Source organism: Bos mutus, chromosome 9, assembly GCF_027580195.1.
Source record: "Bos mutus isolate GX-2022 chromosome 9, NWIPB_WYAK_1.1, whole genome shotgun sequence".
Classification (NCBI taxonomy): domain Eukaryota; kingdom Metazoa; phylum Chordata; class Mammalia; order Artiodactyla; family Bovidae; genus Bos; species Bos mutus.
This window is the reverse complement of record NC_091625.1, coordinates 103258429-103280480: the sequence shown is the minus strand read 5'-3', so window position 1 is coordinate 103280480 and position 22052 is coordinate 103258429. Positions and strand designations below refer to the sequence as shown.

General features: G+C 44.7%; 1 protein-coding gene across 2 annotated transcripts; it reads left to right on the top strand.

Annotated features, from left to right (window-relative positions):
* Nucleotides 1-1634: 1634 nt before the first annotated feature.
* Nucleotides 1635-21959, top strand: PHF10 (PHD finger protein 10). 2 transcript variants are annotated; one of them, XM_070377075.1, is made up of 12 exons: nt 1635-1833; nt 4684-4790; nt 7072-7202; nt 7855-7932; nt 8790-8923; nt 9013-9162; nt 9728-9837; nt 11795-11948; nt 15473-15628; nt 20184-20292; nt 20550-20738; nt 21776-21959. In XM_070377075.1, the coding sequence occupies exons 1-12, from the start codon at nt 1747-1749 to the stop codon at nt 21859-21861; spliced, it is 1491 nt and encodes a 496-aa protein (XP_070233176.1). In that variant the 5' UTR covers nt 1635-1746; the 3' UTR covers nt 21862-21959. The 2 variants fall into 2 exon arrangements, with proteins under 2 accessions (XP_070233176.1, XP_070233175.1); XM_070377074.1 differs by having other exon boundaries at nt 1637-1833; nt 7849-7932.
* Nucleotides 21960-22052: the final 93 nt, after the last annotated feature.

Here is a 22052-nt window from a genome sequence, read left to right as displayed (position 1 = left end):
GGCTACGCAGCCAGAAAAAAGCTGAGAGGGAATCCGATGAGGCCGGTATGGTCCCGAAATGCTCCGCTGCGATGCGATCTCACGTCCTGGGTGGGAGCTTCTGCATCCGCAGCATCCCAGCAGAGTCCTAAATTTCACCTGTTTGAGGACTCCCGCACGCACCAAGGTCGATGTGGATCAACTTTTCAAGTGAAAGCAAGCTGAGGATGCCTTTGGCAAGGACACGTTCCCTGGCAGGTGGTTCACGAGCGCCGGAGAGCTCGAGGCCGCGAGCAGAGAACAAAGGCGGACGACAGGCAGCAACTGGGAACCGGGAACGCGAGGAGAGGAGCCGGGGCCCTCAGAGGCCCCCGCGATGCAGCCCCCCGGGTAGAGAGAGGGTGCCGGGGAGACCCCCCCGGAAGGTGGAGGAGGGGGCGGGGCGACGAGGACCCCGGGAGGGAGGGGGCGGGGAGGGACCCCGCATGGAGGGCGAGGGGGCGAGGGGGCGAGGGGGCGGGCCCCTTGGGAAGGAGGTGGAAGGGAAGGGCGGCGAGGAGTGCCGCGTCAGGACACGCGGGCGCGGACGCCGGGGAGGCGGGGGGGGGCGGGGACCCCAGGAGGGAGAGAGGGGACGGGGGCGCCGACACCGGGGAGGAAGGGGGCGGGGAGGGACACCTGGGATGGAGGGGACGGGGGCGCGGACACCCGGGAGGGAGGGGGCGGGGAGGGGCCCCTCAGGATGAAGGCGGAGGGGGAGGGGCGGGCACCCCCAGGAGGGAGAGAGGGGACGGGGGCGCGGACACTGGGGAGGGAGGGGGCGGGGAGGGGTCCCTGGGATGGAGGGGCGGGAACCCCCAGGAGGGAGAGAGGGGACGGGGGCGCCGACACCGGGGAGGAAGGGGGCGGGGAGGGACACCTGGGATGGAGGGGACGGGGGCGCGGACACCCGAGAGGGAGGGGGCGGGGAGGGGCCCCTCAGGATGAAGGCGGAGGGGGAGGGGCGGGCACCCCCAGGAGGGAGAGAGGGCACGGGGGCGCGGACCCCGGAGAGGGAGGGACACCTGGGATGGAGGGTGGGGGAGAGCCGGGGCCCCCCAGGAGCGAGCGCGGGGACGCGGGCGCGGACACCTGGGAGGAAGGAAGGGGCGGGGAGGCGCCCCTCAGGCTGCCGGCGGAGGGGAGAGGCGGGGAGCCCGGGCGGGGCGCGGTGGGAGGAGAGGGCTGACGTGTGAGGGGCCGGGCCGGGGGCGGCGGGGAGGGGGCGGCGGCGGCGGCGAGCGCGCCCTGGGCGGCGGGCCGGGGCGGGGCTGGGGGGCTGAGGGGAGCGGCGGGAGGTGGGGCCGCGGAGCGCCGGGCTGCGGCGGCGGCCGGGAGGCGGGGTGGCGGCGGGCCGGGGCTGCGTGCGGCCGAGGGCGGCGGCCGGGGGCGGCGGCGGCGGCGAGCGCAGCGGGCGGCGGCGGCCGAGGGCGCGGAGGGCCCCGCGGGCGCGCACGGCGGCGGGCCCGGCGGGCGGCGAGCGGCGGGCGGCGTCCCCGGCGGCGGCGGCGGCGGGCGGCGCACTGGCGGCGGCCATGGCGGTGGCGGCGGCGCTGGCGGGCCGCGGGGCGCGCGGAGGCAGGGGCCGGCCCCGGGCGGCGGGCGGGCGGAGGGGCGGGGCCCGGGCGGCGGGCGGCCCGCGCGGCGGCGGCGGTGGCGGCGGCGGCGGCGGCGGCCGGGACGAGGCGGCGACGGCGGCGGAGGCGGCGGCGCGGGGCGCTCGGGCTGATGGCGGCGGCGGGCGGCCCCGGGACGGCGCTGTCTCCGCGGCCGTGCGACAGCGACCCGGCCACCCCCGGAGCGCAGTCCCCGAAGGTGAGGAGCGGGCCGGGTCTGGGCCGGGGCCTGGGGGCGGCCGTGAGGAGGCCCGAGGGGCGGCGGGACCCGCGCCGTGCTGGCGCTGCTCGGGGTCCGCTCGGCCTCGGTCCCGAGTGTTCTTGGCGGTTTGCGCCCGAAGGCGCCCCTGAGCGCGTCCCCCCGGGGAGCCCGCTCTCCGAAGAAATAAAAGTTTGCTCCGACGCGGAGGGCGCTCTCCTCACGTTGGTCTGGGCCCCTGCGCGCTTTGAGGAGCGCCTTCGTCTGAGCAGTGCCCTTCTGAAGTGTTTGGGCTCTTCCTAAAGAGTAGCAACGTGTTCCAGTGGGAAACAAGTTAGCCAGTTCATGAACTGAACTTGAAGAGCGAACTCAACAAAAAGCCGCCCTGCTCTCTTCAGGCCGACTTTGTTTCGTCGTTTGTGCTGTTTTAGGGAAGTGAGGCGGACTTCGTGTTTGAAAGTCAAAGATGAGTGAAGAGTCAGGATGAGCGTTTAGTGAACCACGTTGTGTTCAGTTGGTTGAGTAGTGTGTGAGGGAACGACTTTTTAAACGTCCGCATTTGAGTGGTAACCGGAAGGTTGAAGCTGGACGGTAATGGGGCCCCTCCGGGGTGCGGTGTCGGTGGCCGTGGGGCCGGGGCGCCGGCGAGCCTGCGGCCCCTCCCGCGCCGGCCCCGGCCGCGGCCCCTCCTCCCGGGGGGCGCGCAGGGCGCGCCGGGCGCCGGGGCTCCTCTAGGCCGGGCTTCCGGAGCCCGGGCCGGGCCTGAGGGTGGCCGGTGCCGCCGGAGCCCAGCCAGCCAGGGAGGCCAGCCCGAATCTGTGACCTGCCGCTGTGGCGGTGCTTCAGCCGCTGAGTCGTGTCGGACTCTGCGACCCCAGTGACTGCTGCGCGCCAGGCTTCCCTGTCCTTCACCGTCTCCCCGAGGTTGCTCACATTCCTGTCCACTGACCTTCAGAAATGTGTTTAATCCCAAGGTGAGAGCCACCCAGGACTCTGAAATACACATTGCTGACTTCAGAGGTGGGAAGCCTTAAAACCCGGACTTCTCTGTCAGTAGCCAGGTTGCAGGCAAATTCTTTTAATCGTATTCCATCATATTGTTAGGAAATATGTTGCTGTTATCCCTCTCTAATATTCACTATATGGAATAACACATTTGCCTAGAATTCCTAATAGCAAATTCAAACACTACATGTGAAATTGTGCTTTCAGCTTTTTTGAGGACTTTCCATTTTTAACTTTTTAACACTTTTTAAGTGTATACAATTTTTTTTAGCTAAGGGAAAGGTATTTAAACAAATGGACATAAAAATCCTTAAAATGCTCAGAAGCAAGTAAAATAGAAGAGAAATGATACTTGAATGCTTCTTGACTGAAATGTTTCAATTGAGAGACATTGTTAAATGTAAGTTTTTGGAGAATATTTAGTAGATTTAGGCTGTTCTCCATCTCCTACCCGGTTGCTTATCTTAATAGGAGTATACAGAACTCTTCAACTGAATACTTATTTGCTAAGAATTGAAAAGGAGAATATTCCACGGTTTTTGCTATTTGGTAAAGGATCTGAGTAAATTCCTAACAGGGAGCCTTTTGAGACTTGATCATCAATGCAATCGTATTAGCTAAGTTCTCCTGGGCACTTAACAGTTTGCAAGACCTTGCTCTAATTATTTCATGTATTAACTCTGATCCCTACATTGGCCAAGTAATACAGGCAGTACTGTTGTCACAGTTTTACAGGTAAGGAGAGGCTCACTACTGAGGGTAACCACCAGCTGGTGAGGGGCAGTTGGCGCCCAGTAAGATTCCAGGCAGTCCAGCTTTGATGTGCCTGACCGACATACTCACTACCTCTGTATTCTTAGATTCATGATATTTAACAAAATTGTATTGTCTTAGGAGGCTAGATTACCTTGATTTTTTTGTTTGTTTTTAATCTTTTTTGTTTAAGCCTTGGCTAGTATGTGGTTGGGCTTCGCCAGTGGCTCAGTGGTAAAGAACCCACCTGCCAATGCAGGAGACACGGGTTTGATCTTGGGTCAGGAAATGGCAACCCATTCCAGTATTCTTGCTCGGGAAATCCCATGGACGGAGGAACCTGGGGGACTATAGTCTATGGGGTCACAAAAGAGTCCGATAAACATAGATTTACCCCTATGTTTGCCTTAGGGACAACAACAACGTGATTAAATTAATTTCCTGATATATGATTCATCATTCATTTCCTTAATGAAATGGTCTAACTTACAACCTTGATAAAGTCACATAATGGAAAATGTCACTTTAAAAAGTTTTAAACCTCTTTTGGGGAGGTAGTGTGTGTTGTATTGGTCAATGAATCTTATTCTGGTATATTTTTGCTGAATTTTTGCAATATAAGAAAAAAATAACAATTGGTCCTCTGTTTTTGTTCCTTTGTGTCCTTTTCACAGGGATATAAGTATCTGAAATAGCCAATTAGAATAAACCAGCTCTAAGTTGAGTTAAACAGTAACTGATTCATACATTTTTATCCTAGCTAGAGTAGGAATGTTTATTTTAATTTCAGAGTATTGCAGCAGTTTGATGTGTTTTTTCAAAGCAGAAGGCATTTTAACCTCTTGGTAAGAAAGGAAAAGTAGATTTACACCTACAAGTTTATTGAAAATTTTCTATTTTGATTTGTATTGAAGATTAGTTTTTGGTTTTTTCCAGGTCTTGCCAAGGCCAAATTCTTGTCCCTGGTTATCATTTGTATAATCTTTAGGAAGCCTTCAAGTTGAGCCTTTTAGCAAGTTTGGGAGGATTACATAATCTTCCCTTATTTACTGTTCTTTGTCCAGTTATTTTTTTCATCTTTTGAATGTATAGGATGATAATGAAGATAATTCAAATGATGGGACTCAGCCGTCCAAAAGGAGGCGGATGGGCTCTGGAGACAGCTCCAGGAGCTGCGACACTTCCAGCCAGGATCTTGGGTACTGCCGTTTTATTGTTTTTAATGTTTTCTGTGTTGTGTGTCTTTTCTCTGTGTTAGCTCTCTCCTCCCCATCCCCCAGCCCTGGCAAAGGCAATTACTAAGGATTGTAAAACACCAAAGTCGCTTTTTGCTACTTAATGCAATTCAAAGAAATAAATTTTATTGTGGTAAAATACACACAAAATTCACCATTTTAACTACCTTTAAATGTATAATTCAGTGGCATAAATTACATTCACAGTGTTGTGTGACCGTCACCACCATCCATTTCCAAAACGTTTACATAATAAGATTCCCATTTCCCCCCTTAGCAGCCGTGGGCAACCACCGTTCTACTTTCTGTTGTTATGAGTTCGCCTATTCTAGGTACCTCACGTAGGTGGAATCATACAATGTTTGTCTTTTTGTGTCTGGTTTATTTTGGTTAGCATAATTTCTTCAAAGTTCATCCAGGTTGTAGCTTGTGTTAGAATTTCCTTCTTTAAGGCTAAATTGTACTCCATTGTTAGAATTATACTCTGTGTTGTCTTTTCATCTGTTGATGGACACTTACTTCCATATTTTGGGGGGTGTGGATAGTGCTGCCTTGAACATTGGGGATAAATATATCTGATCAGAGGCCCCGTTTTCAGCTTCTTTGGGTGTGGACCTAGGAGTGAAGTAGGTGGGTCATATGATAGCTCTGTGTTTAACTTTCTGAGGAACTGCCAAACTGTTCTCCAGAGTGGATGCACCGTTTTATGTTCCCACCAGCAGCGTACAGAGTTTCTAATTTCTTCACATCCTCACCAGCGTGTTTTATTTCCCATTTTATTTTTAATGATAGCCATTCTGAAAGGTGTGAAGTGGACTCTACTGTGATTTTGATTTGAATTTCCATAATGACTAGTCAGATTGAACATCTTTTCATGTACTACCTGTCCATTAGTTTATTCTTGGAGAAATGTCTATTCAGGTTTTCTGCCCATGTTTAAATTGTATTTGTTGTTGAGTTGTAGGAATTCTTTATATATTTTAGATACTAATTTCTTATCAGACATATGATTTGCAAATATTTTCTCCCATTCTGTTGATTTTTCATTCTGTTAATACACAACATTTTAAGTTTTGCTCAAGTCCAAATTATGTACTCTTTCTTTTGCTGACATATGTAGAATCCATTAGTAAATCTGAGCTCATGAAGATTTACCCCCATGTTTTCTTCTAAGAGTCTCCTCGTTTTAGTTCTTATGTTTAGGTCACCAGTCCACTTTTCAATTCATTTTTCTAGGCAACATCAGGTACAAGGGTTCTGTTTCATACATGTCCATTTGGATGTCCAATTTCCCAGGACCACTTGTGAGAAAACTCTTTTTGTCTTTTATTGATGTTTGTGTTTGTGTGTGTGTGTGTGTGTGTGTTGGTTGCTCACTAGTCCACCAGGCTCCTCTGTCCATTGGATTCTTGGATTCTCCAGGCAAGAATACTGGAGTAGGCAGCCATTCCCTTCTCCAGGGGATCTTCCTGACCCAGGGGTCAAACCCGGGTCTCTCACACTGGAGGCAGATTCTTTACGGTCTGAGCCACCAGGGAAGCCTTAATTGGATAGATGCATAAAATCATATTCTATTCTACCTATATTGTCCACTGATGAAATCTAGAGGTTGAATAGTACAGGTCCAGACATCTGTAGTCTTTGCTCTTCAGGATTGGGACTGATCTGCAGTGCACTGGCACCATCAAACTCGGTCCATGATTTGCTCCTGGGTATGTGGAGTCTGTGGTTTATAGTTTAGTTTATTGAGAAATAGGATTTTAGAGTTTTGCTTTGTCAGTGTTTGTGACTCATTGAAGAGGAGATGGAAAACAGGAGTTGATTACTTTATACTTTGGGTGCATGAAATCGTGGCTCTGAGGGCTAGGCCCACAAGAAAGAATTCAGAACTGGTATCACTACCCTGATTTGCAAAAGCTAAAAATGTCGCCTGTGTTCCTGAAGTTGTGATCTCTGTTCTTTGTGACACATAGAAAGTGTTGCTTCCAGTGTGCTCTTCTGCTTTGGTATTCCAGACGGTCTTTCTTTTCTCTCTTCCTCTTCTGTAGTTTCTTGGATGCACATGGAATCATGGGAATGTCTTTGTAATACAGAATCATAGAAGACTGAGAATTTAGATAATTAAAACAGTTTTTCCAAATCCTTAAATCTCAAAAATCTTTAAAAAAGAATATCCTTTAAAATAAAATGATTTAAATTTTACAAATGCCACATTTAAAGCATAATATATATTTCTGTGCTTTAGCTTTAGCTACTATCCCGCAGAAAATCTGATAGAGTACAAGTGGCCACCTGATGAAACAGGAGAGTACTATATGCTTCAAGAACAAGTCAGTGAATATTTGGGTGTGACCTCCTTTAAACGGAAATATCCAGGTATTAAGTCTCAGTTTATATAACAAATTAAATCTAACTTTTAACTAATAGTAATTGTTTTTGATGGGTTGTCAAGTTCTGAGTATTTGAGTATAGATTATATCATATTTTATATTCTGCTGCTGGCTGATTTTATTTACAGCTCTCGTTCAACTTCCCTCTTTACTATCAATTCATTCTTATGCCTGATAAACATATTTACAAGCAAAACGAGGAAGGTGAATTTCCTGGAAAAAAATTGCAAGGAAAAATCAGTTTGTAACCACATTAATGAATGAGGGGTTTTGATTCTTGACTGTTGCTCCTTGTCCTTAGGAATGGAGTAGCTACTTAAGCTGTACCTGAACTTGAGAAAGGCGATATTTCATCAACTATTTTAGTATAGTTATTTGTCTTACCTTCTTGCTTTGGATTATTCTGTTCTCAGTTTTATTTTAACTTTCATTTTTTTGATTTGTAAGATTGTTTTGTGTGTTCTTTTAATAATATTTGGAATATGAACAGGAGGTACTTTTAAAATCCATGAAGATTTTAACTTAAAATTTTTTTTTTCTAAGTTTTTTAAGCTTTTAAAAGTTTTATAAATGCATAATGTTACAAATGCAAAAGACTTTTTGTAACAGTCTTTTGTTCTTTTTTTTTGGAGATTTAGAGCGACGAGATTTGTCTCATAAGGAGAAATTGTACCTGAGAGAGCTAAACGTCATCACGGAGACGCAGTGCACTCTAGGTAGTGAGCGCTTGCGAAGCAGCGCCGGACGAGTATTGTCTTCTTCCCCTAAACACTTAACCAAAACTAATAATAAATAGACTGAATTATTTAGATGCTAAATTGTTAACTTCAGTTTTGATTCTTGTTAAAATACAAAAGAGACTATCATTTCCTAATAACTTTCATATAGTCATCAAAGTGTGTGTATGTTTTATGTCCAAAATTTGTAAAGTACTTTTTAAAAGTATTAGTTAAATACTTAAAAAACTCAGTTTTTAGTTATGTGTAATTGTCTCTGTGCTTTATTTGTACTTTTTCTTTCATAAATATATTAGTACAGCTTTTTAATATAAAACCACAGGAGTTCATCTCAACAATTGGTATAATCTCATACTATGAGTTTAAAAAATTGTTCGTATGACCCACGTGTGTGCTGATGCTTTTGGTGAAATTTGAATTGGTTCTATAATATTTCTAGTAAATCAAATTTGAAGGCTAAGAATGGAAGTATATTGATAAAGTCTGTGTTTTTCTTACCTGATACCCTGTGTTAATTGCCAGTGGTTAGTGTGTGTTATTATTTAGCCGTTGTTTCTAGTAAAAGGATATATGTTTGTATATAGTACATGGAGTCTTAAAAAAGTTAAAAAATTGATTTCTTTGCCATTGCAACTTTGATAATCTCTTTCTTTATAACTGTTTGATTTTATATTGTGAGTATTATTTTTTCTTATTTTTGAGTGTATTAACGTATTTTGCTTTGAATATTGGAAAGCTGCTTTTATGTTGAGTAGCTTGAAGGAAAGTCAGTCTTGAAAATCAGTATGTTCAGTTAGCCTTAAAAGAGCTTCTTTACTTTTTTTTGTCTGAAATAGGTTTAACAGCATTGCGCAGTGATGAAGTAATTGATTTAATGATAAAAGAATATCCAGCCAAACATGCTGAATATTCTGTTATTCTACAGGAAAAAGAACGCCAACGAATTACAGATCACTATAAAGAGTATTCTGTAAGTATCGAGGTAACCAGGATTTTGGTTTGGGAAATCACATTTTATAAAGTTAGATGTGACTTCCAACTGTAATATTTTTATTTCAGCAAATGCAACAACAGAATACTCAGAAAGTTGAAGCAAGCAAAGTGCCTGAGTACATTAAGAAAGCTGCGAAAAAAGCAGCTGAATTTAACAGCAACTTAAACCGGGAGCGAATGGAAGAGAGGAGAGCTTATTTTGACTTACAGACACACGTAGGATCGCTAATGTTTACTAGCCCCTGAACTTCAGTCGCTTGTGGCCGTGGGCTGTTCAGTGCCTCTGTCGCAGTGTTCTGTACCAGCAGTGTGTCCTCTTCTCCCTGAAGCGAGGCTGTCGTCTCAGTGTGCCTGGTGTTTGCTTCTCATCTGTGTGTGTGATGTGTTCCTTGCTTTGTGGTGGACATGCTGCTGAAGGGGTCTGGTAGCTGAATAGCTTCCTGCGTGCTGGGGTGGACGGAAGAGGTTTCCACAGTAGCTCATGCACTTCTCACCCTCACTACGGGAGGTGAAACTGGTACTGTTTCCGTTTCACAGACGAGGCAGCTGAGCTCCAAAGGTTTCTTAAGTAGCCCGTACGTGGTGAGCAGAGACACTGCCTTTCCTTAGTGGCCACGGTGAACAGTCAGCACGTGCGCCTGTAGCTCTAGAAACGCCGCTGTTCCCTGGGCCGCAGCTCCTAATGTCTCTCACCTTTTTAAGGGCAGGAGGGCACTGTTTTCCTAAAGTCTTTAATTCTGTGCATGGAACCAGGTTTGTATTTCTCTTTGTGTTAATTCAGGTTATCCAGGTGCCTCAAGGGAAGTACAAAGTGCTACCAACAGAGCGAACCAAGGTCAGTTCTTACCCGGTGGCCCTCATCCCCGGACAGTTCCAGGAATATTACAAAAGGTACATGGTGGGGTTTTTGTTGTTGTTGTTAGTACTGGTGTTGGTGAAAGACTTCAAAGCCTTGTGTTTGTCTCCTAGAAGTGTTTGGCTCTGTAAGCATCACTGTAAAAGGTACAAGATTTGCGTCAGTGTTTTCTGTCTTCTTCCGTTCTGTGGTGAAGAATGCTCTCACTGAACTTGAGCGTCTGCTGCTAAAGCCTGGGATGCTGCCTCCCTGCTCACCTGTCCGCGCTTCCGTGGATGCAAACCAGGGGGAGTTGCAGACCGCTGTCCCGAGGGCGTCCTGAGAGCGTAGTCCGTCCTGAGGGCGTGGTCCGGGGCCGGCCTCCGTCCTGAGGGCGTGGTCCGGGCCGGCAGCGCTGGCTGGAGATGCCCGGACTCTCCCCTCAAGCGCCCCCCGGAAGCCCTGGAGTCTGTGGTCACAGAAGCAGGGGGAGTTGGAGAGGCGGGCGTGCCCCGCGGGGAGGAGGGCGGCGGCCCGGAGCTCGTGCTGCCCGGGCCTGGCTGCTGTTTCCGCTCTGGCCGTGAGGGTGACGCGGGTCTCTTCTTCCCGACCTGGATGGAACCAGCTACTTTTGTCAGTCTCAGCCTTTGCCTCCTGAGTCCTCTTACGTTTTTAGGAGAGAGAATATTCTTTAGATAGTAGTATTTAAAATAGACCACAGTATCATACTTTTGAAAGTCAGACTTAAATCATGGTGTTATATAGAGTCCAAGCTTACTCAGCTCACCACACGGCCGGCCGGTGAATCTGAGAGACAAGGGGTTGAGGCAGGGAAGAGACTTTATTTGGGGAGCTGGCTGACCGAGTGGATGGCAGGCTACGTCTTCTAGGGTCTGCATGCCAGGTTCTTTTATACATCAGAGATGGAGGGAGGTGAGGAAGCAAAGTAAAAAAGACCATTAATTAATCTTGCAAACATCTCCTAGAATGTCAAGTCTCAGGCAGGGGATGTGTTAATTTCTTCCCTCCTGCCGTCTGTGGGTGGACCCCGCGTTCTGAATAAAGGCACTTTTTGTCATGTAGAGGGGTAGGGTCCTCTGAGACAGGCCATTCTGTTTGATTATAATAACGAAAGGAACGAAAAACTAGTCAAAGAAACAGTTCAATATGGAGTCAGAATTGGCTGCTGCTCTGCAGCAGCATGTCAGCAGATTTAACGTTTCTCATTTTGGACGAAGCAGATTATTGGGTGATGGGCCTGTGTGGCCCTGCTCGTTGCTTTCTGGAGTGATGTCCTGGTTGAGGAGGATGCTCATCCGTGTCCACTCCTGGCTGAGGACACAGGACGGAGCTGTGGTGCGTCCTGGGGCGGCACCGTGGACGTGATCAGCAGGCCACGTGCCGGCTGCCTGGGGTTGGGGGTCGCTGGTCCCTAGTTTTAGAGGGAGGAGGTGATCACGGTTAGAACACCTGCTTCACAAGTTGGTTTTAAATACTGTGGTCCTGGAAACTGTGTTTCTGAAACAGTGTCTGTGCCCTCCTGCTGCGACTGCCCTGTGCCAGTTTATTTGATGCTCACGTCTGCTCTGTGCGATGGACTTGCTGTCGTACCTGCTTTACGTGTGAAGGCGAGAGGCTCAGGCAGTGACGACTCAGGACGGTGGAGGCGAGGGGGTCAGGCAGCTGGATTTTGTGCCCAGTTCTGTGTGGCCACAGTTTCATCCATCACTACTGACATTTCTTTGAAGGGGGTGTTGAGGGTAAAGCAGAGAGACATTTATCTTTTGATAATAAGAATCAAATGTATATTTTACACTGTTAGGGGAAAAAACGTTTAGGCTTTTTATTGGTTACATGTCCCTATTTGAGCACCAAAGTGAAAAAATTATTTATTGCCTCTAATCATTTTCAAAAGAATTTGGGGTTAATATTAAGGCTATTATCGTAGTTCAGAATTAGTACATTTGTATTTAATAATAGAGGAAAACTGAAAACCTTCTCTCTGAACCCTAGGTACTCGCCGGATGAGCTGCGTTATTTGCCATTAAACACAGCGCTTTACGAGCCCCCCCTCGACCCTGAGCTCCCCGCTCTTGAGAGCGATGGTGACTCAGATGATGCCGAAGACGGTCGAGGTGATGAGAAACGGAAAAGCAAAGGCACTTCGGTGAGAGCATTTACCTTCAGTAGGAGGTGTCTCCTCTCCCTTTGAATTTTGCTGATTGCTTCCCTGGAGTGTAATCCATAGTCTTTGGCCTCTTCTAGGGAAATGTTACGGTTACCAACATGTTGTGCGTTAGGTTGTCCTGCATGATGTTTTTAATAGCAGAATGCTGTTGCAGGACTGTGGGGATGCTGGTGTGCTCTGTGGAGCTGAAGAGAACAAAGAAGACAGTGGTATAGGGTGGGTTTTATCAGCACAGCATCACCAGCAGTGACGGCATCATCAGCAGTGGCCATTTTACGCTTGCCATTGTAGGCAGCCGGAGCCTGGGGTTGTGCTGGCGTTCCATGGGTACCACATTTCATTGTCACTAACAGCATCTAAGACGCACTTAATGCTACATGTTGCATAAAGAAAGATGCTTTTCAGATACTGTGCTGTGATGAGGGGGCGATGAGGTTGACATTCTCCTTTGCTGCTAGTGAGAGTGTCAGTTAATCCAGTTTTTTTCTGGGAAAAACTTTACTGGGAAAGCATTTTCATAGTACATAGCAAGTTTTTTAACTTCCACGGAATTTGACTTGGCAAATACACTAATAGAATTTATCCAAAGAACCTGATGAGAGGGTAGCAAAATTTATTTAGGAAAAAGATGCCCATTGGAGTGTTAACAATATTCAATATAGCGAAAATTAGAAGTAAATCTGATGTCCACAATGGGCGATATGTTTACGTGGTAGAAACGCACTTCAAAGAACACTGTGATAGAATGCGCATAATACTTACAAATATTAAAACACACACACAGCATTGTTCAGTTTTCGTTTAAAGGATGAGGGTGCATGTGTAGGTGGGAGTGTGTGTGTGAATCTGGGCACCTATACGAAACACATCACTAGAGAAAATGAGGTGCCTCGTGCTCCTAGGAGTCGTCTCAATGTCTGTCCGGTGGTTTAGGGTAACCTAATCTTTTTTGATCTTCATAATTTAGAGGAGTGTGACATTTTTATTCTAATTAGAAATTTTAAATAAAAAAATGAGGAACTAGATTATTATTGAACTCCTAAGGTTGGTGCAAACGTAATTGCAATTTTGGACCATGAATTTTAAGTCATTATGAGTAGACTCAGGCACATCTTTATTAATCAAATTAGGAACCATTACAAGCAGCACATTCTTATCAACAGGAAATAAGTTTATTTCTCTAGTGTAAAAATCCATGCTCCAGGATTCGATGAACTCTTGGAAAGCCTTTTCTGCCTCCTGCTGCTTGTGGAAGGGTTTTCCCTGCAAAAAGTTGTCAAGATGCTTGAAGAAGTGGTAGTTGGCTGGTGAGAGGTCAGGTGAATATGACAGATGAGGCCCGCTTGCGAAGTGTCGGTTGTGTGGCGAGTAGCCGGACGTATCGTGGAGGAGAGCCAGGCTTTGAAGTGTCGGCTGTGTGGCGAGTGGCCGGGCGTGCCGAGGAGGAGAGCCAGGCCTTTCTGCTGACTGTGCCGGCTGCAGGTGCTGCAGTTTGACTGCGTCTCATCTATTTGCTGAGTGTGCTTCTCAGATGTAATGGTTTCGCTGGGGTTCAGAAAGCTGTAGTGGATTAGACTAGCAGCAGACCACCAAACAGTGACCGTGACCTTTTTGATACAACTTTGGCTTTGGGAAGTGCTTTGGAGCTTCTTGGTCAAGCCACTTAGCTGGTTGTCACTGTTTGTTGTACAAAATCCACTTTTTGTGGCACATCACAATCCGATCGAGAAATGGTTCATTGTTGATGCATAGAATAAGAGAAGACCACGTTAAAACGGTGCTTTTTTTATTTTGGGTCAGCTCGTGAGGCACCCACTTATCAAGGTTTTTCACCTTTCCAACTTGGTTCATCTTTATGGGTGTGAAAGTTGGACCATAAAAAAAGCCTGAGCGCCAAAGAATTGATGCTTTTGAACTGTGGTGTTGGAGAAGACTTTTGAGAGTCCCTTGGACAGCAAGGAGATGAAACCAGTCCATCCTAAAGGAAATCCTGAATATTCATTGGAAGGACTGATGCTGAAGCTGAAACTCCAATACTTTGGCCACCTGATGTGAAGAACTGACTCATTGGAAAAGACCCTGAAGCTGGGAAAGATTGAAGGCAGGAGGAGAAGGGGACGACAGAGGATGAGATGGTTGGATGGCATCACTGACTCAATGGACTTGAGTTTGAGTAAGTTCCAGGAGTTGGTGATGGACAGGGAGGCCTGGCGTACTGCAGTCACAAAGAGTCGGACAAGACTGAGCAACTGAACTGAACTGAATTTGCTTCAAATGCCAGGTGATGATAGAATGGTCGACGTTGTGTTCTTTGGCAACTTCTTGTGTAGTTAAAACTATGTGAGAGGATCGGCTTCAATGATGTCTCTCGGTTGGTTGTTGTCGCTTCCTGTGGCTGGCCGCCACACTCCTCATCTTCAGAGCTCTCGTCTCCTTTGCAGAACTTCTTGAGCCACTGCTGCACTGTATGTTTGTTAGCAGTTCCTGGGCCAAACCGTTGTTGATGTTATGAGTTTTCTCCTCTGCTTTACGACCCATTTTGAACTCAAATAAGAAAATCACTTGAGTTTGGTTTTTGTCTAAAATTATTTCCATAGTCTTAAGTGTTAGTTGATCAGTTGTGTCCAACTCTTTGCAACCCCATGAACTATAGCTGTGCAGGCTCCTCCCTCCATGGGATACTCCAGGCACGAGAACTAGAGTGGATTTCCATGCCCTTCTCCAGGGGATCTTCCTAACCCAGGGATCAAACCCAGGTCTCCTGCATTGCAGGAGATGATGATTTACTGTTTGAGCCACCAGGGAAACCCATAGTCTAAAATACTTGTATTTATTTTATAGCCTAGAATAAATATAAAACAAACAGTAAGTAGTGTCATTAGCAAAAAACATAAAGTGGTGAACATTAAAATGATGTGTAACATAACCACATTTAAGAATGTGTTCCAACATCAAAGGCAAATTTCAGTGATTCAGTTGCTTTTGTACCAACCTAATATGTCTGATACGGTTGTAAATACTTGACGATAATTGGCTTTGCGTAGTTTAATATTATGAAGACACGATTCTGGGCTTGAACTTCTTTAATGATCTTTATTACTTAGTAAAAATGCCCACACTTACTTCAAGCAGTTTTTTGAAAGAATATTTTTGTATGAAAAAAGTATGCTCCCTTGTGACATGGTAAAATGGTGTTGAAGCTGTGCGGTGTACTAATAACTGAAATAATAGTTGTGTTCTTGTCAAATTCAGTCAGAAAACAAAGTCAGTTAAGGTACTAGCTGATATAAATGGAATTAGCTATAATGTGTTTATAAGATGGAGAAGTGATTCTTAACTTATTTTATTCTCTGCTGGAAATGTTTTCTTAGATCGGAATTATCTTTTTATTTTGAAATCGATGGAACTTTAAAACTTTTTCTGGATGTTTTCTGTAGTTTTCAGAATTCAGACTCAAATCTGCATGAATTCCGAGGGACTGTGTTTGTGCCTTTGACTTGCAGGACAGCTCCTCTGGCAACGTGTCCGAGGGGGAAGGCCTTCCCGAAGGCCAGGAGGAGCCTTTGCCAGGAAGACAGAGGCCCAGGGACAGGGCTGCCGCTCCACGAAAAGATGCTCCCAAGCGCTCTGTACTGTCCAAGGCAGTTCCTGGGCACAAGGTAGAAGAAAAAAGCCCCTGACTCAGCTTCCTTCCTGACCAGCCTCTCTCCCTGAAATATTTTAACTTTGAATTTCAAAGTTGTGGAGCTCCTGCTGCTGCACTTCACTAGCTGTTCTCCTGTGGTGTGTGCCCTCCGTCAGCCTCCTCCTTCTTGCTTTAGTTTCCTGGTGGCTTTCCTGTCACTTTGGCTATGGGTTAGCGTCTGTTTTCTGTATATGTAAAACTGATAAGAGAATCTTTTTTTTACGTACTAACCAGGCAAGTATGAGTCTTTGAAAAGTGATCTAATAGGCAGAGCTTAATGCTTTGTTTCCTCAGTGTAAAAATCGTCGTTGTCTGACACGGAAAGCTTCCTGGTATTTAGCAACGCTGAGCAGTGCAGTAGGGAGGAAGTCCGCCTAGAAAAGTTGTATTTCTGTGGTGCCTTTCATTAACAACGGTCTGGATTCAGTCTGAGAATTATTTGATCCATTTGCCAAATTCAGCTAACTCTGCAATGGAAAGTAGTAAAATGTAATTTTGTAGCCTCACCTTGGTGAGTACCCTGTGCAATTCTGGGATGAGGATTTGCACATTACCTGGCAAGGTGATTTGGCTTAGCTATCACTTCTGACTTTCTTATGGGGTTCTTCTCGGTCAGGTAGCATGCCATCAGCAATAGTATTATTTCCAGTGTTTCTTTCTGCTGTCTGCCCCTTCTCCTTCAGAGGGTTGGGTGAGAGGTGAGGAGCCTCATTCATATGTGGGGATTTAAGATGATTGTAAAAGGAGTAGAATTAGCTGCAAGTTTATGTTTTGAATGGTAATAGTAAAATACACAGTTTTTAGTCTGGTATGTATCACTCTGCTTTTTATGGGATTATGAAGGTGTTTTGAAGGAGCATTTTAGAGTAAGATGATCAAAAAGTTGTGCTGAGCAGAGTTGCTGAACACTTGTGTATGTCAGGCTAGGGTTGTGGAGTGTTGTCCGGAGGCACAGGTTCCAGGGTGTTGACCAGTGTCCCCTCAGCCTAAGCAGAGCCCTCCTTAGAGTCCGTGGCCTCCTTTTCCTACAGTAAGAAAGCAGCTTAACAAGTTAGTGTATTCTGTAGTAAATCATCAGCTTTCAAGTGCATATTTTTTCAGCCCAGCTCCATTTAGCAAGGACGGTGCAGTAGGCTGCAACCATGTGATTTTGTTCTTGTTTTTACATATAGAGCTTATCTATGAAAGATTTAAATTAATGCTTGATAACTGAAAGCAGATGAACTCCAAAGATTAAATTCTGGAAAGTTAGCTGCTGTGTGTGCTGCGCAGTGTGCTTCTGGCCTGTGAGGAGCTGGGAGTGGGAGCTGCGGCCCAGAGCGCACTGTCAGCGCCAGGGGGGCCTTGCAGACAGTGGGCCTGGCTTAGTCATGGGCTAAACAGGGAAGAATATTAAAATAGACATTCTAATAGAGGTTGAAAATGAAGAACTGTTCAGGACTATCATTGATTTAAGACAGAAGAAATCACATAGATGAACCTAAATTGATAGTACTCAAAGAAGTTGGATATGCGGAATGAGCATTTTATAATCTTCTGTGAACGCTTTTAGTAACTAAAAATGTTTCAGGTATTTCACAGTTTGGAACAGCCAGTATCTAGACTTCATACATTAATGTGAACATGTTTATTAAAAGTTAACCTCTCTACGAAAAGTATTAATAAGCCAAGACGTGCCTAATTATTAGGGTACTTCAAGCTGAAGGTCATACATATAAATGTGTTTTAAAATGCAGAAGTTAAGAAAAATTATAATGTATCTGATGTCTTGCTTAATAGTATTCACTAGTGCTTGCCTTTAATTTGTAGGACAGTATTGTTTAGGTTACATTAACCTGAAATTAAAGCATAATTGTTAGGATTCAGGCCTGTGTTATTAGTATATAATTAAAATCTATACTGTATTAGTGCTGTCATGAAAGTCTATCTTTGATTGTGTTCAAGGAGGAAAATTGTGTATCACGAGCCTTTTATATGAGATCCTGAGAACTCTTAGGCAGAATATTTTTAATTTTCTTGTCAATAGTGAAACTTTGATGTTGTTGCTGTTACGGAGTAGGACTGTCTCTGTCAGACATACGTGAGGTTCCGTTCATTAACCTTCAGGGAGTTCCACATGCTGGCCCCTTCCTGTTGCATCACCTCCGCAAACCTTGAGACACTAGACGTGTACAGTCCTGGATGTGAGCAGTATGGCTTCTGAGAGCGCTCTGGGTGGGCGCTTGAGTGAACAGAGTATGTTTTCATACTGGGCTGTGGCCCCTGATAAACGTGCTGCGGAGCTCTGTCTCTGTCTCTGTCTGCCTCCCTCGTCTCCACCCCTCTCTCCCCCTTTTCATCAAGATGAAGACTATTGGGTAAGAAAAACTTTAAGAGGTTTAACAGAACATTATGATTTTAAGCTTAGAACTAAACCTAGAATTTTCTTGGTGTCCTTTTATTGTAGGTGTCCAATGTATATTTTAATGATTGTAGAACTTGAACTGCTCTAGAATATGAATGACTAGCTTTGTGTTTTACTCCTTTTGACTTGTGTAAAGGATCTCCTATGAGGAGTTCTCGATTTAGACTTTAATATTGTGTGGTTACTTCCTTGACTTTACTGAAAAAATATTAAAGTACTTAGTATGCCAGTATCTAACTTGAACTGTAAGTATTAAATATCTTATACATTTAGTGCAGGTACCGTAACCAAAAGATATTTCTTATTTTGGTGGATTGAGAGGTAGCTTTCTGCTGTATATTATAGCAGTTACAGATTTGATCATAACTGCACCAGAATTTGGATCATAGAAGTGCACTTCCTAGCTATTTTTTATTTAGGTGTAAGAAAACACAGTGAGAACCTTATGGGTAGAATGTAGCAGTTACAGCAGAGGTAACTACACTGCAAGACTTAGGAGGTTTGAGCATGTGACACTATCCTTTTGTTGGGGAGCAGGGTATAAAGATACACAGGAGATACAGAGTAGTTAACAGTAACGTTTTATATGTATGTTTTAACTTCCATGATATTTATTATTTTGTAGAGACGTTTGTGATTGTTTATAGAGTTATTGTTTTTATTATATTTATGTATAAGGTTGACTTTTTTTTAAATAAATAAGCCAAAAATTATTTTTGAATGCCTCTGTCATCTTTTGTAAAGAAAGATAATTAAAATGAAAAAAGAAACCTAAAGAATTAAGAACATATTGTTTAGGCTGTACAGGTTTTGAAGGTGGCAGCGAGACATTTCAAAGCTGGAGTAACAGTATGCAAAATTGGAATTCTGCTTAGGATCCTCCTTGGTTCAGTAACTTAGGGAATGGAAATATAAGATGTTGTTTGGGTTATAATAAAACAGACACAATGTTTCTACTTAAAATACTTTTTCTCCCAGTTTTTATATAAGTGAGTGAGTGAGTGAACATGCCCTCAGCCCCGTTTCATTTCATACTTTTTCTCCCGGTTTTTATATAAGTGAGTGAGTGAGTGAACATGCCCTCGGCCCCATTTCATTTCATACTTTTTCTCCCGGTTTTTATATAAGTGAGTGAGTGAACGTGCCCTCGCCCCGTTGCATTTCCTGCTTGGCCCCTGCTTGTGCTCTCTCCCGCCACTGCTCCGTGTTCAGGTCATAAGTGAGCATCGCGCTATCATGGTCAAGGCTGTGATGTTGTTGCCCCCCCTCCCCTGCCCTCCGAATTTTAGGCTTAGGAACCTTCTTTGTTCTTTCCCATGTTTCGCCAAGTGTTTTTTTTAAAGCCCAAATGCCTTCATTGGATTGTTTTTCATCTGAAAAATGAATGGTACTTGAAATATAGGGGGTGTCTGCATATTTTTTAAGTGATCATTTTATCTTTTGCACATCTGAGAACTACTTCTTTCTTACGTTTTATTAGTTATAGTGGATACTTTTTCTCTGAAGTGTCAGCTCCTCTGTTAATGTATGGGATATGCAGAGGGAACAAGTTACACAACTCAGCTTCCCACAAACCTTTCTGCACACGACAGTGTATGCTTGAAACCTCTTTCAGTTAACAATGTTAAAAAATTGATTTTGTAACTTAGATTTTATAGAAGTAGTCTCACGACTTTGGAGAACATCAGCTTTTAAACAGAATCAGCATATAAACTGCTTACAATGGAGTCATCTGTTTGGGATTAAGCCTAAGTCCCCTGTAGTAGTCTCTTGGTACTTGCAGTTTTCTTTCAGTTAACACTGCAGGTTGACACTGTATTAGTCTTCCCTCCAGGTCATTGTACAGATCTTACTGGTATGTAGGGAGTGTGGAATGATGTATCTAATCCTCATGAGATCATGCCGTGGACAAAATTTAAACATGAAGCCTAAGGCTTTAGTTGGTAGGCCGTTGTCTGTTGAAGGCAGACTGGTGTCAGGTTATCTCTTTCAGGGTCCTTGTTAGCAAGTGAGGTCCTCATTAACAAGTTACTGGAAGTAAAACAAGGCAATACAGTAGTAATTCCTTTTGAACCCATAGTAGGTTCTTCTGGCATGAATTTATAGCCCTCTTCTACCCTTCCAGCCAAAGGTCATTCCAAATGCTCTGTGTGGGATTTGTCTGAAGGGTAAGGAGTCCAGCAGGAGAGGGAAGGCTGAGCCGCTTGTGCACTGCTCCCAGTGTGACAACAGTGGTAAGTACTGACACGGCTTCACACTTTAAGCTGATTGTTGCTTTGAAAACTAGCATTCTCAGTAGTCAGCTAGGCTTGACCCAGAGTCATCAGATTCATAAAACGTCCCTGTCTTTTCTTCTACATTGTTTCCATTTCTCTTCGGCAGTTAAAACGTTGTAGCCATTCTTGAGAAGTTCAAGCAAACTAGCGTTTTACTATGCCATATTAAGTAAAAATTCTCGTGTGAAATAAAACTAATACTGGTTTTGGTTTAGGCCATCCTTCTTGCCTGGATATGACCATGGAGCTTGTTTCTATGATTAAGACCTACCCATGGCAGTGTATGGAGTGTAAGACTTGCATTATATGTGGACAACCCCACCACGAAGAAGAAATGATGTTCTGTGATGTGTGTGACAGAGGTTATCATACTTTTTGTGTGGGCCTTGGTGCTATCCCATCAGGTAAAGATTGAAAAAGAAGGAACATTATCTTTGAGTGAAGGGACTCTTCCAGCACTTGGTTTTTTTCGGAGGCTGCATAAATACCATGATGACATGAAGGGCCTGGAGACCCTTCCATTCACTAGAAGTGACCAAAGCTATGGTCGTGTGCGCCTGTTTTTCATCTCTAGACAAGCTGCCTAAGGACAAGGGAGGCAGCAGACTGCCTGTGAGTTTTGAAGTAGAGCTCAGTGTATGCAGATGAGCTAGTGTTGTTGTACTGACATAGCTAAGGCAGTAGCATCGATTTGTTTCAAAGCCTTGGTTTTATTTTTATATGTCATTTAGAAATTTAACAAAATGACTTATATGCCTTTATACATACTAAACCAGATTTTTGTAAATTGAGGAAACATAACAATTCCAGATAACTTCAGAATGAACACAGAATCAAAGAATAAATCACAGTAATTGGACTAAAACATTATACACATAATTGTGTAATTTTAGAACTGATTTGCATAGTTAACACTGTCTGATACTTTATAAAATATATGCCTAGGTTTCCTGGGAATTGAGATGTAAGCAACTTAAATTATTTAGAGTTCTATACTAATTCAGGTCAAATATGTTGTATAGTTTTATCATAATGCTATCAAATACTTGATACATTTTAAAGTGCTATGTGAGCATAGTACACCAGGACTTGAGGAGATGCTGAGATGCATAAAAATAAGCCAAAGTCAGTTAATAGGTTTTATATAAGGATTTGTATGATTGAACTTTTAAAGTATGGTAGTATTTGATTTCAGAAAGGATTATAATTTCTTCAAGGGGCCTATCATTATTTAACTCCTCCATGACCCCATCCCTCCCCTTGTGCATTTCACAGGGCATGTATGACACTGATGACCTTAAGGGAAGTTCGTGCCAGTGCCACCAGAAATCCAGTGAGGATTATCAGTAGCCTTAGCGAAGGGAGGAGAGCTAAATGGTTTTAAAACTCAGTCCTAAAAAGTTAAGTCTCATCCTGTATTAACTAACAATTTTTCTCCTAGGTCGCTGGATTTGTGACTGTTGTCAGCGAGCACCCCCAACACCCAGGAAAGTGGGCAGAAGGGGGAAAAACAGCAAAGAGGGATAGTTTGACCCCAATACTGTAATATGCAATTAAATGACATATTTGGTGCCAATTTATTCACAATGTTCTCATTTTTATGCTAATAAAAGATTTTGAAATTACATGCTTAAAATCTGCAAATTTATTTATAAGTCACTCTCACCCTGGAAACCAAGTGGAAAAATAGTTCCATCTTGCATAAAGTCTTTATTTCT

Excerpts from the sequence above, each read along its gene's own strand:
- PHF10 (XM_070377074.1), top strand. The coding sequence starts at position 1,747 with ATGGCGGCGGCGGGCGGCCCCGGGACGGCGCTGTCTCCGCGGCCGTGC. Across the intron at positions 7,203-7,848 it reads CTTTAAACGGAAATATCCAG|ATTTAGAGCGACGAGATTTG; the intron begins GTATTAAGTCTC and ends TTTTTTTTGGAG. Across the intron at positions 11,949-15,472 it reads GGAAAAGCAAAGGCACTTCG|GACAGCTCCTCTGGCAACGT; the intron begins GTGAGAGCATTT and ends TTTGACTTGCAG.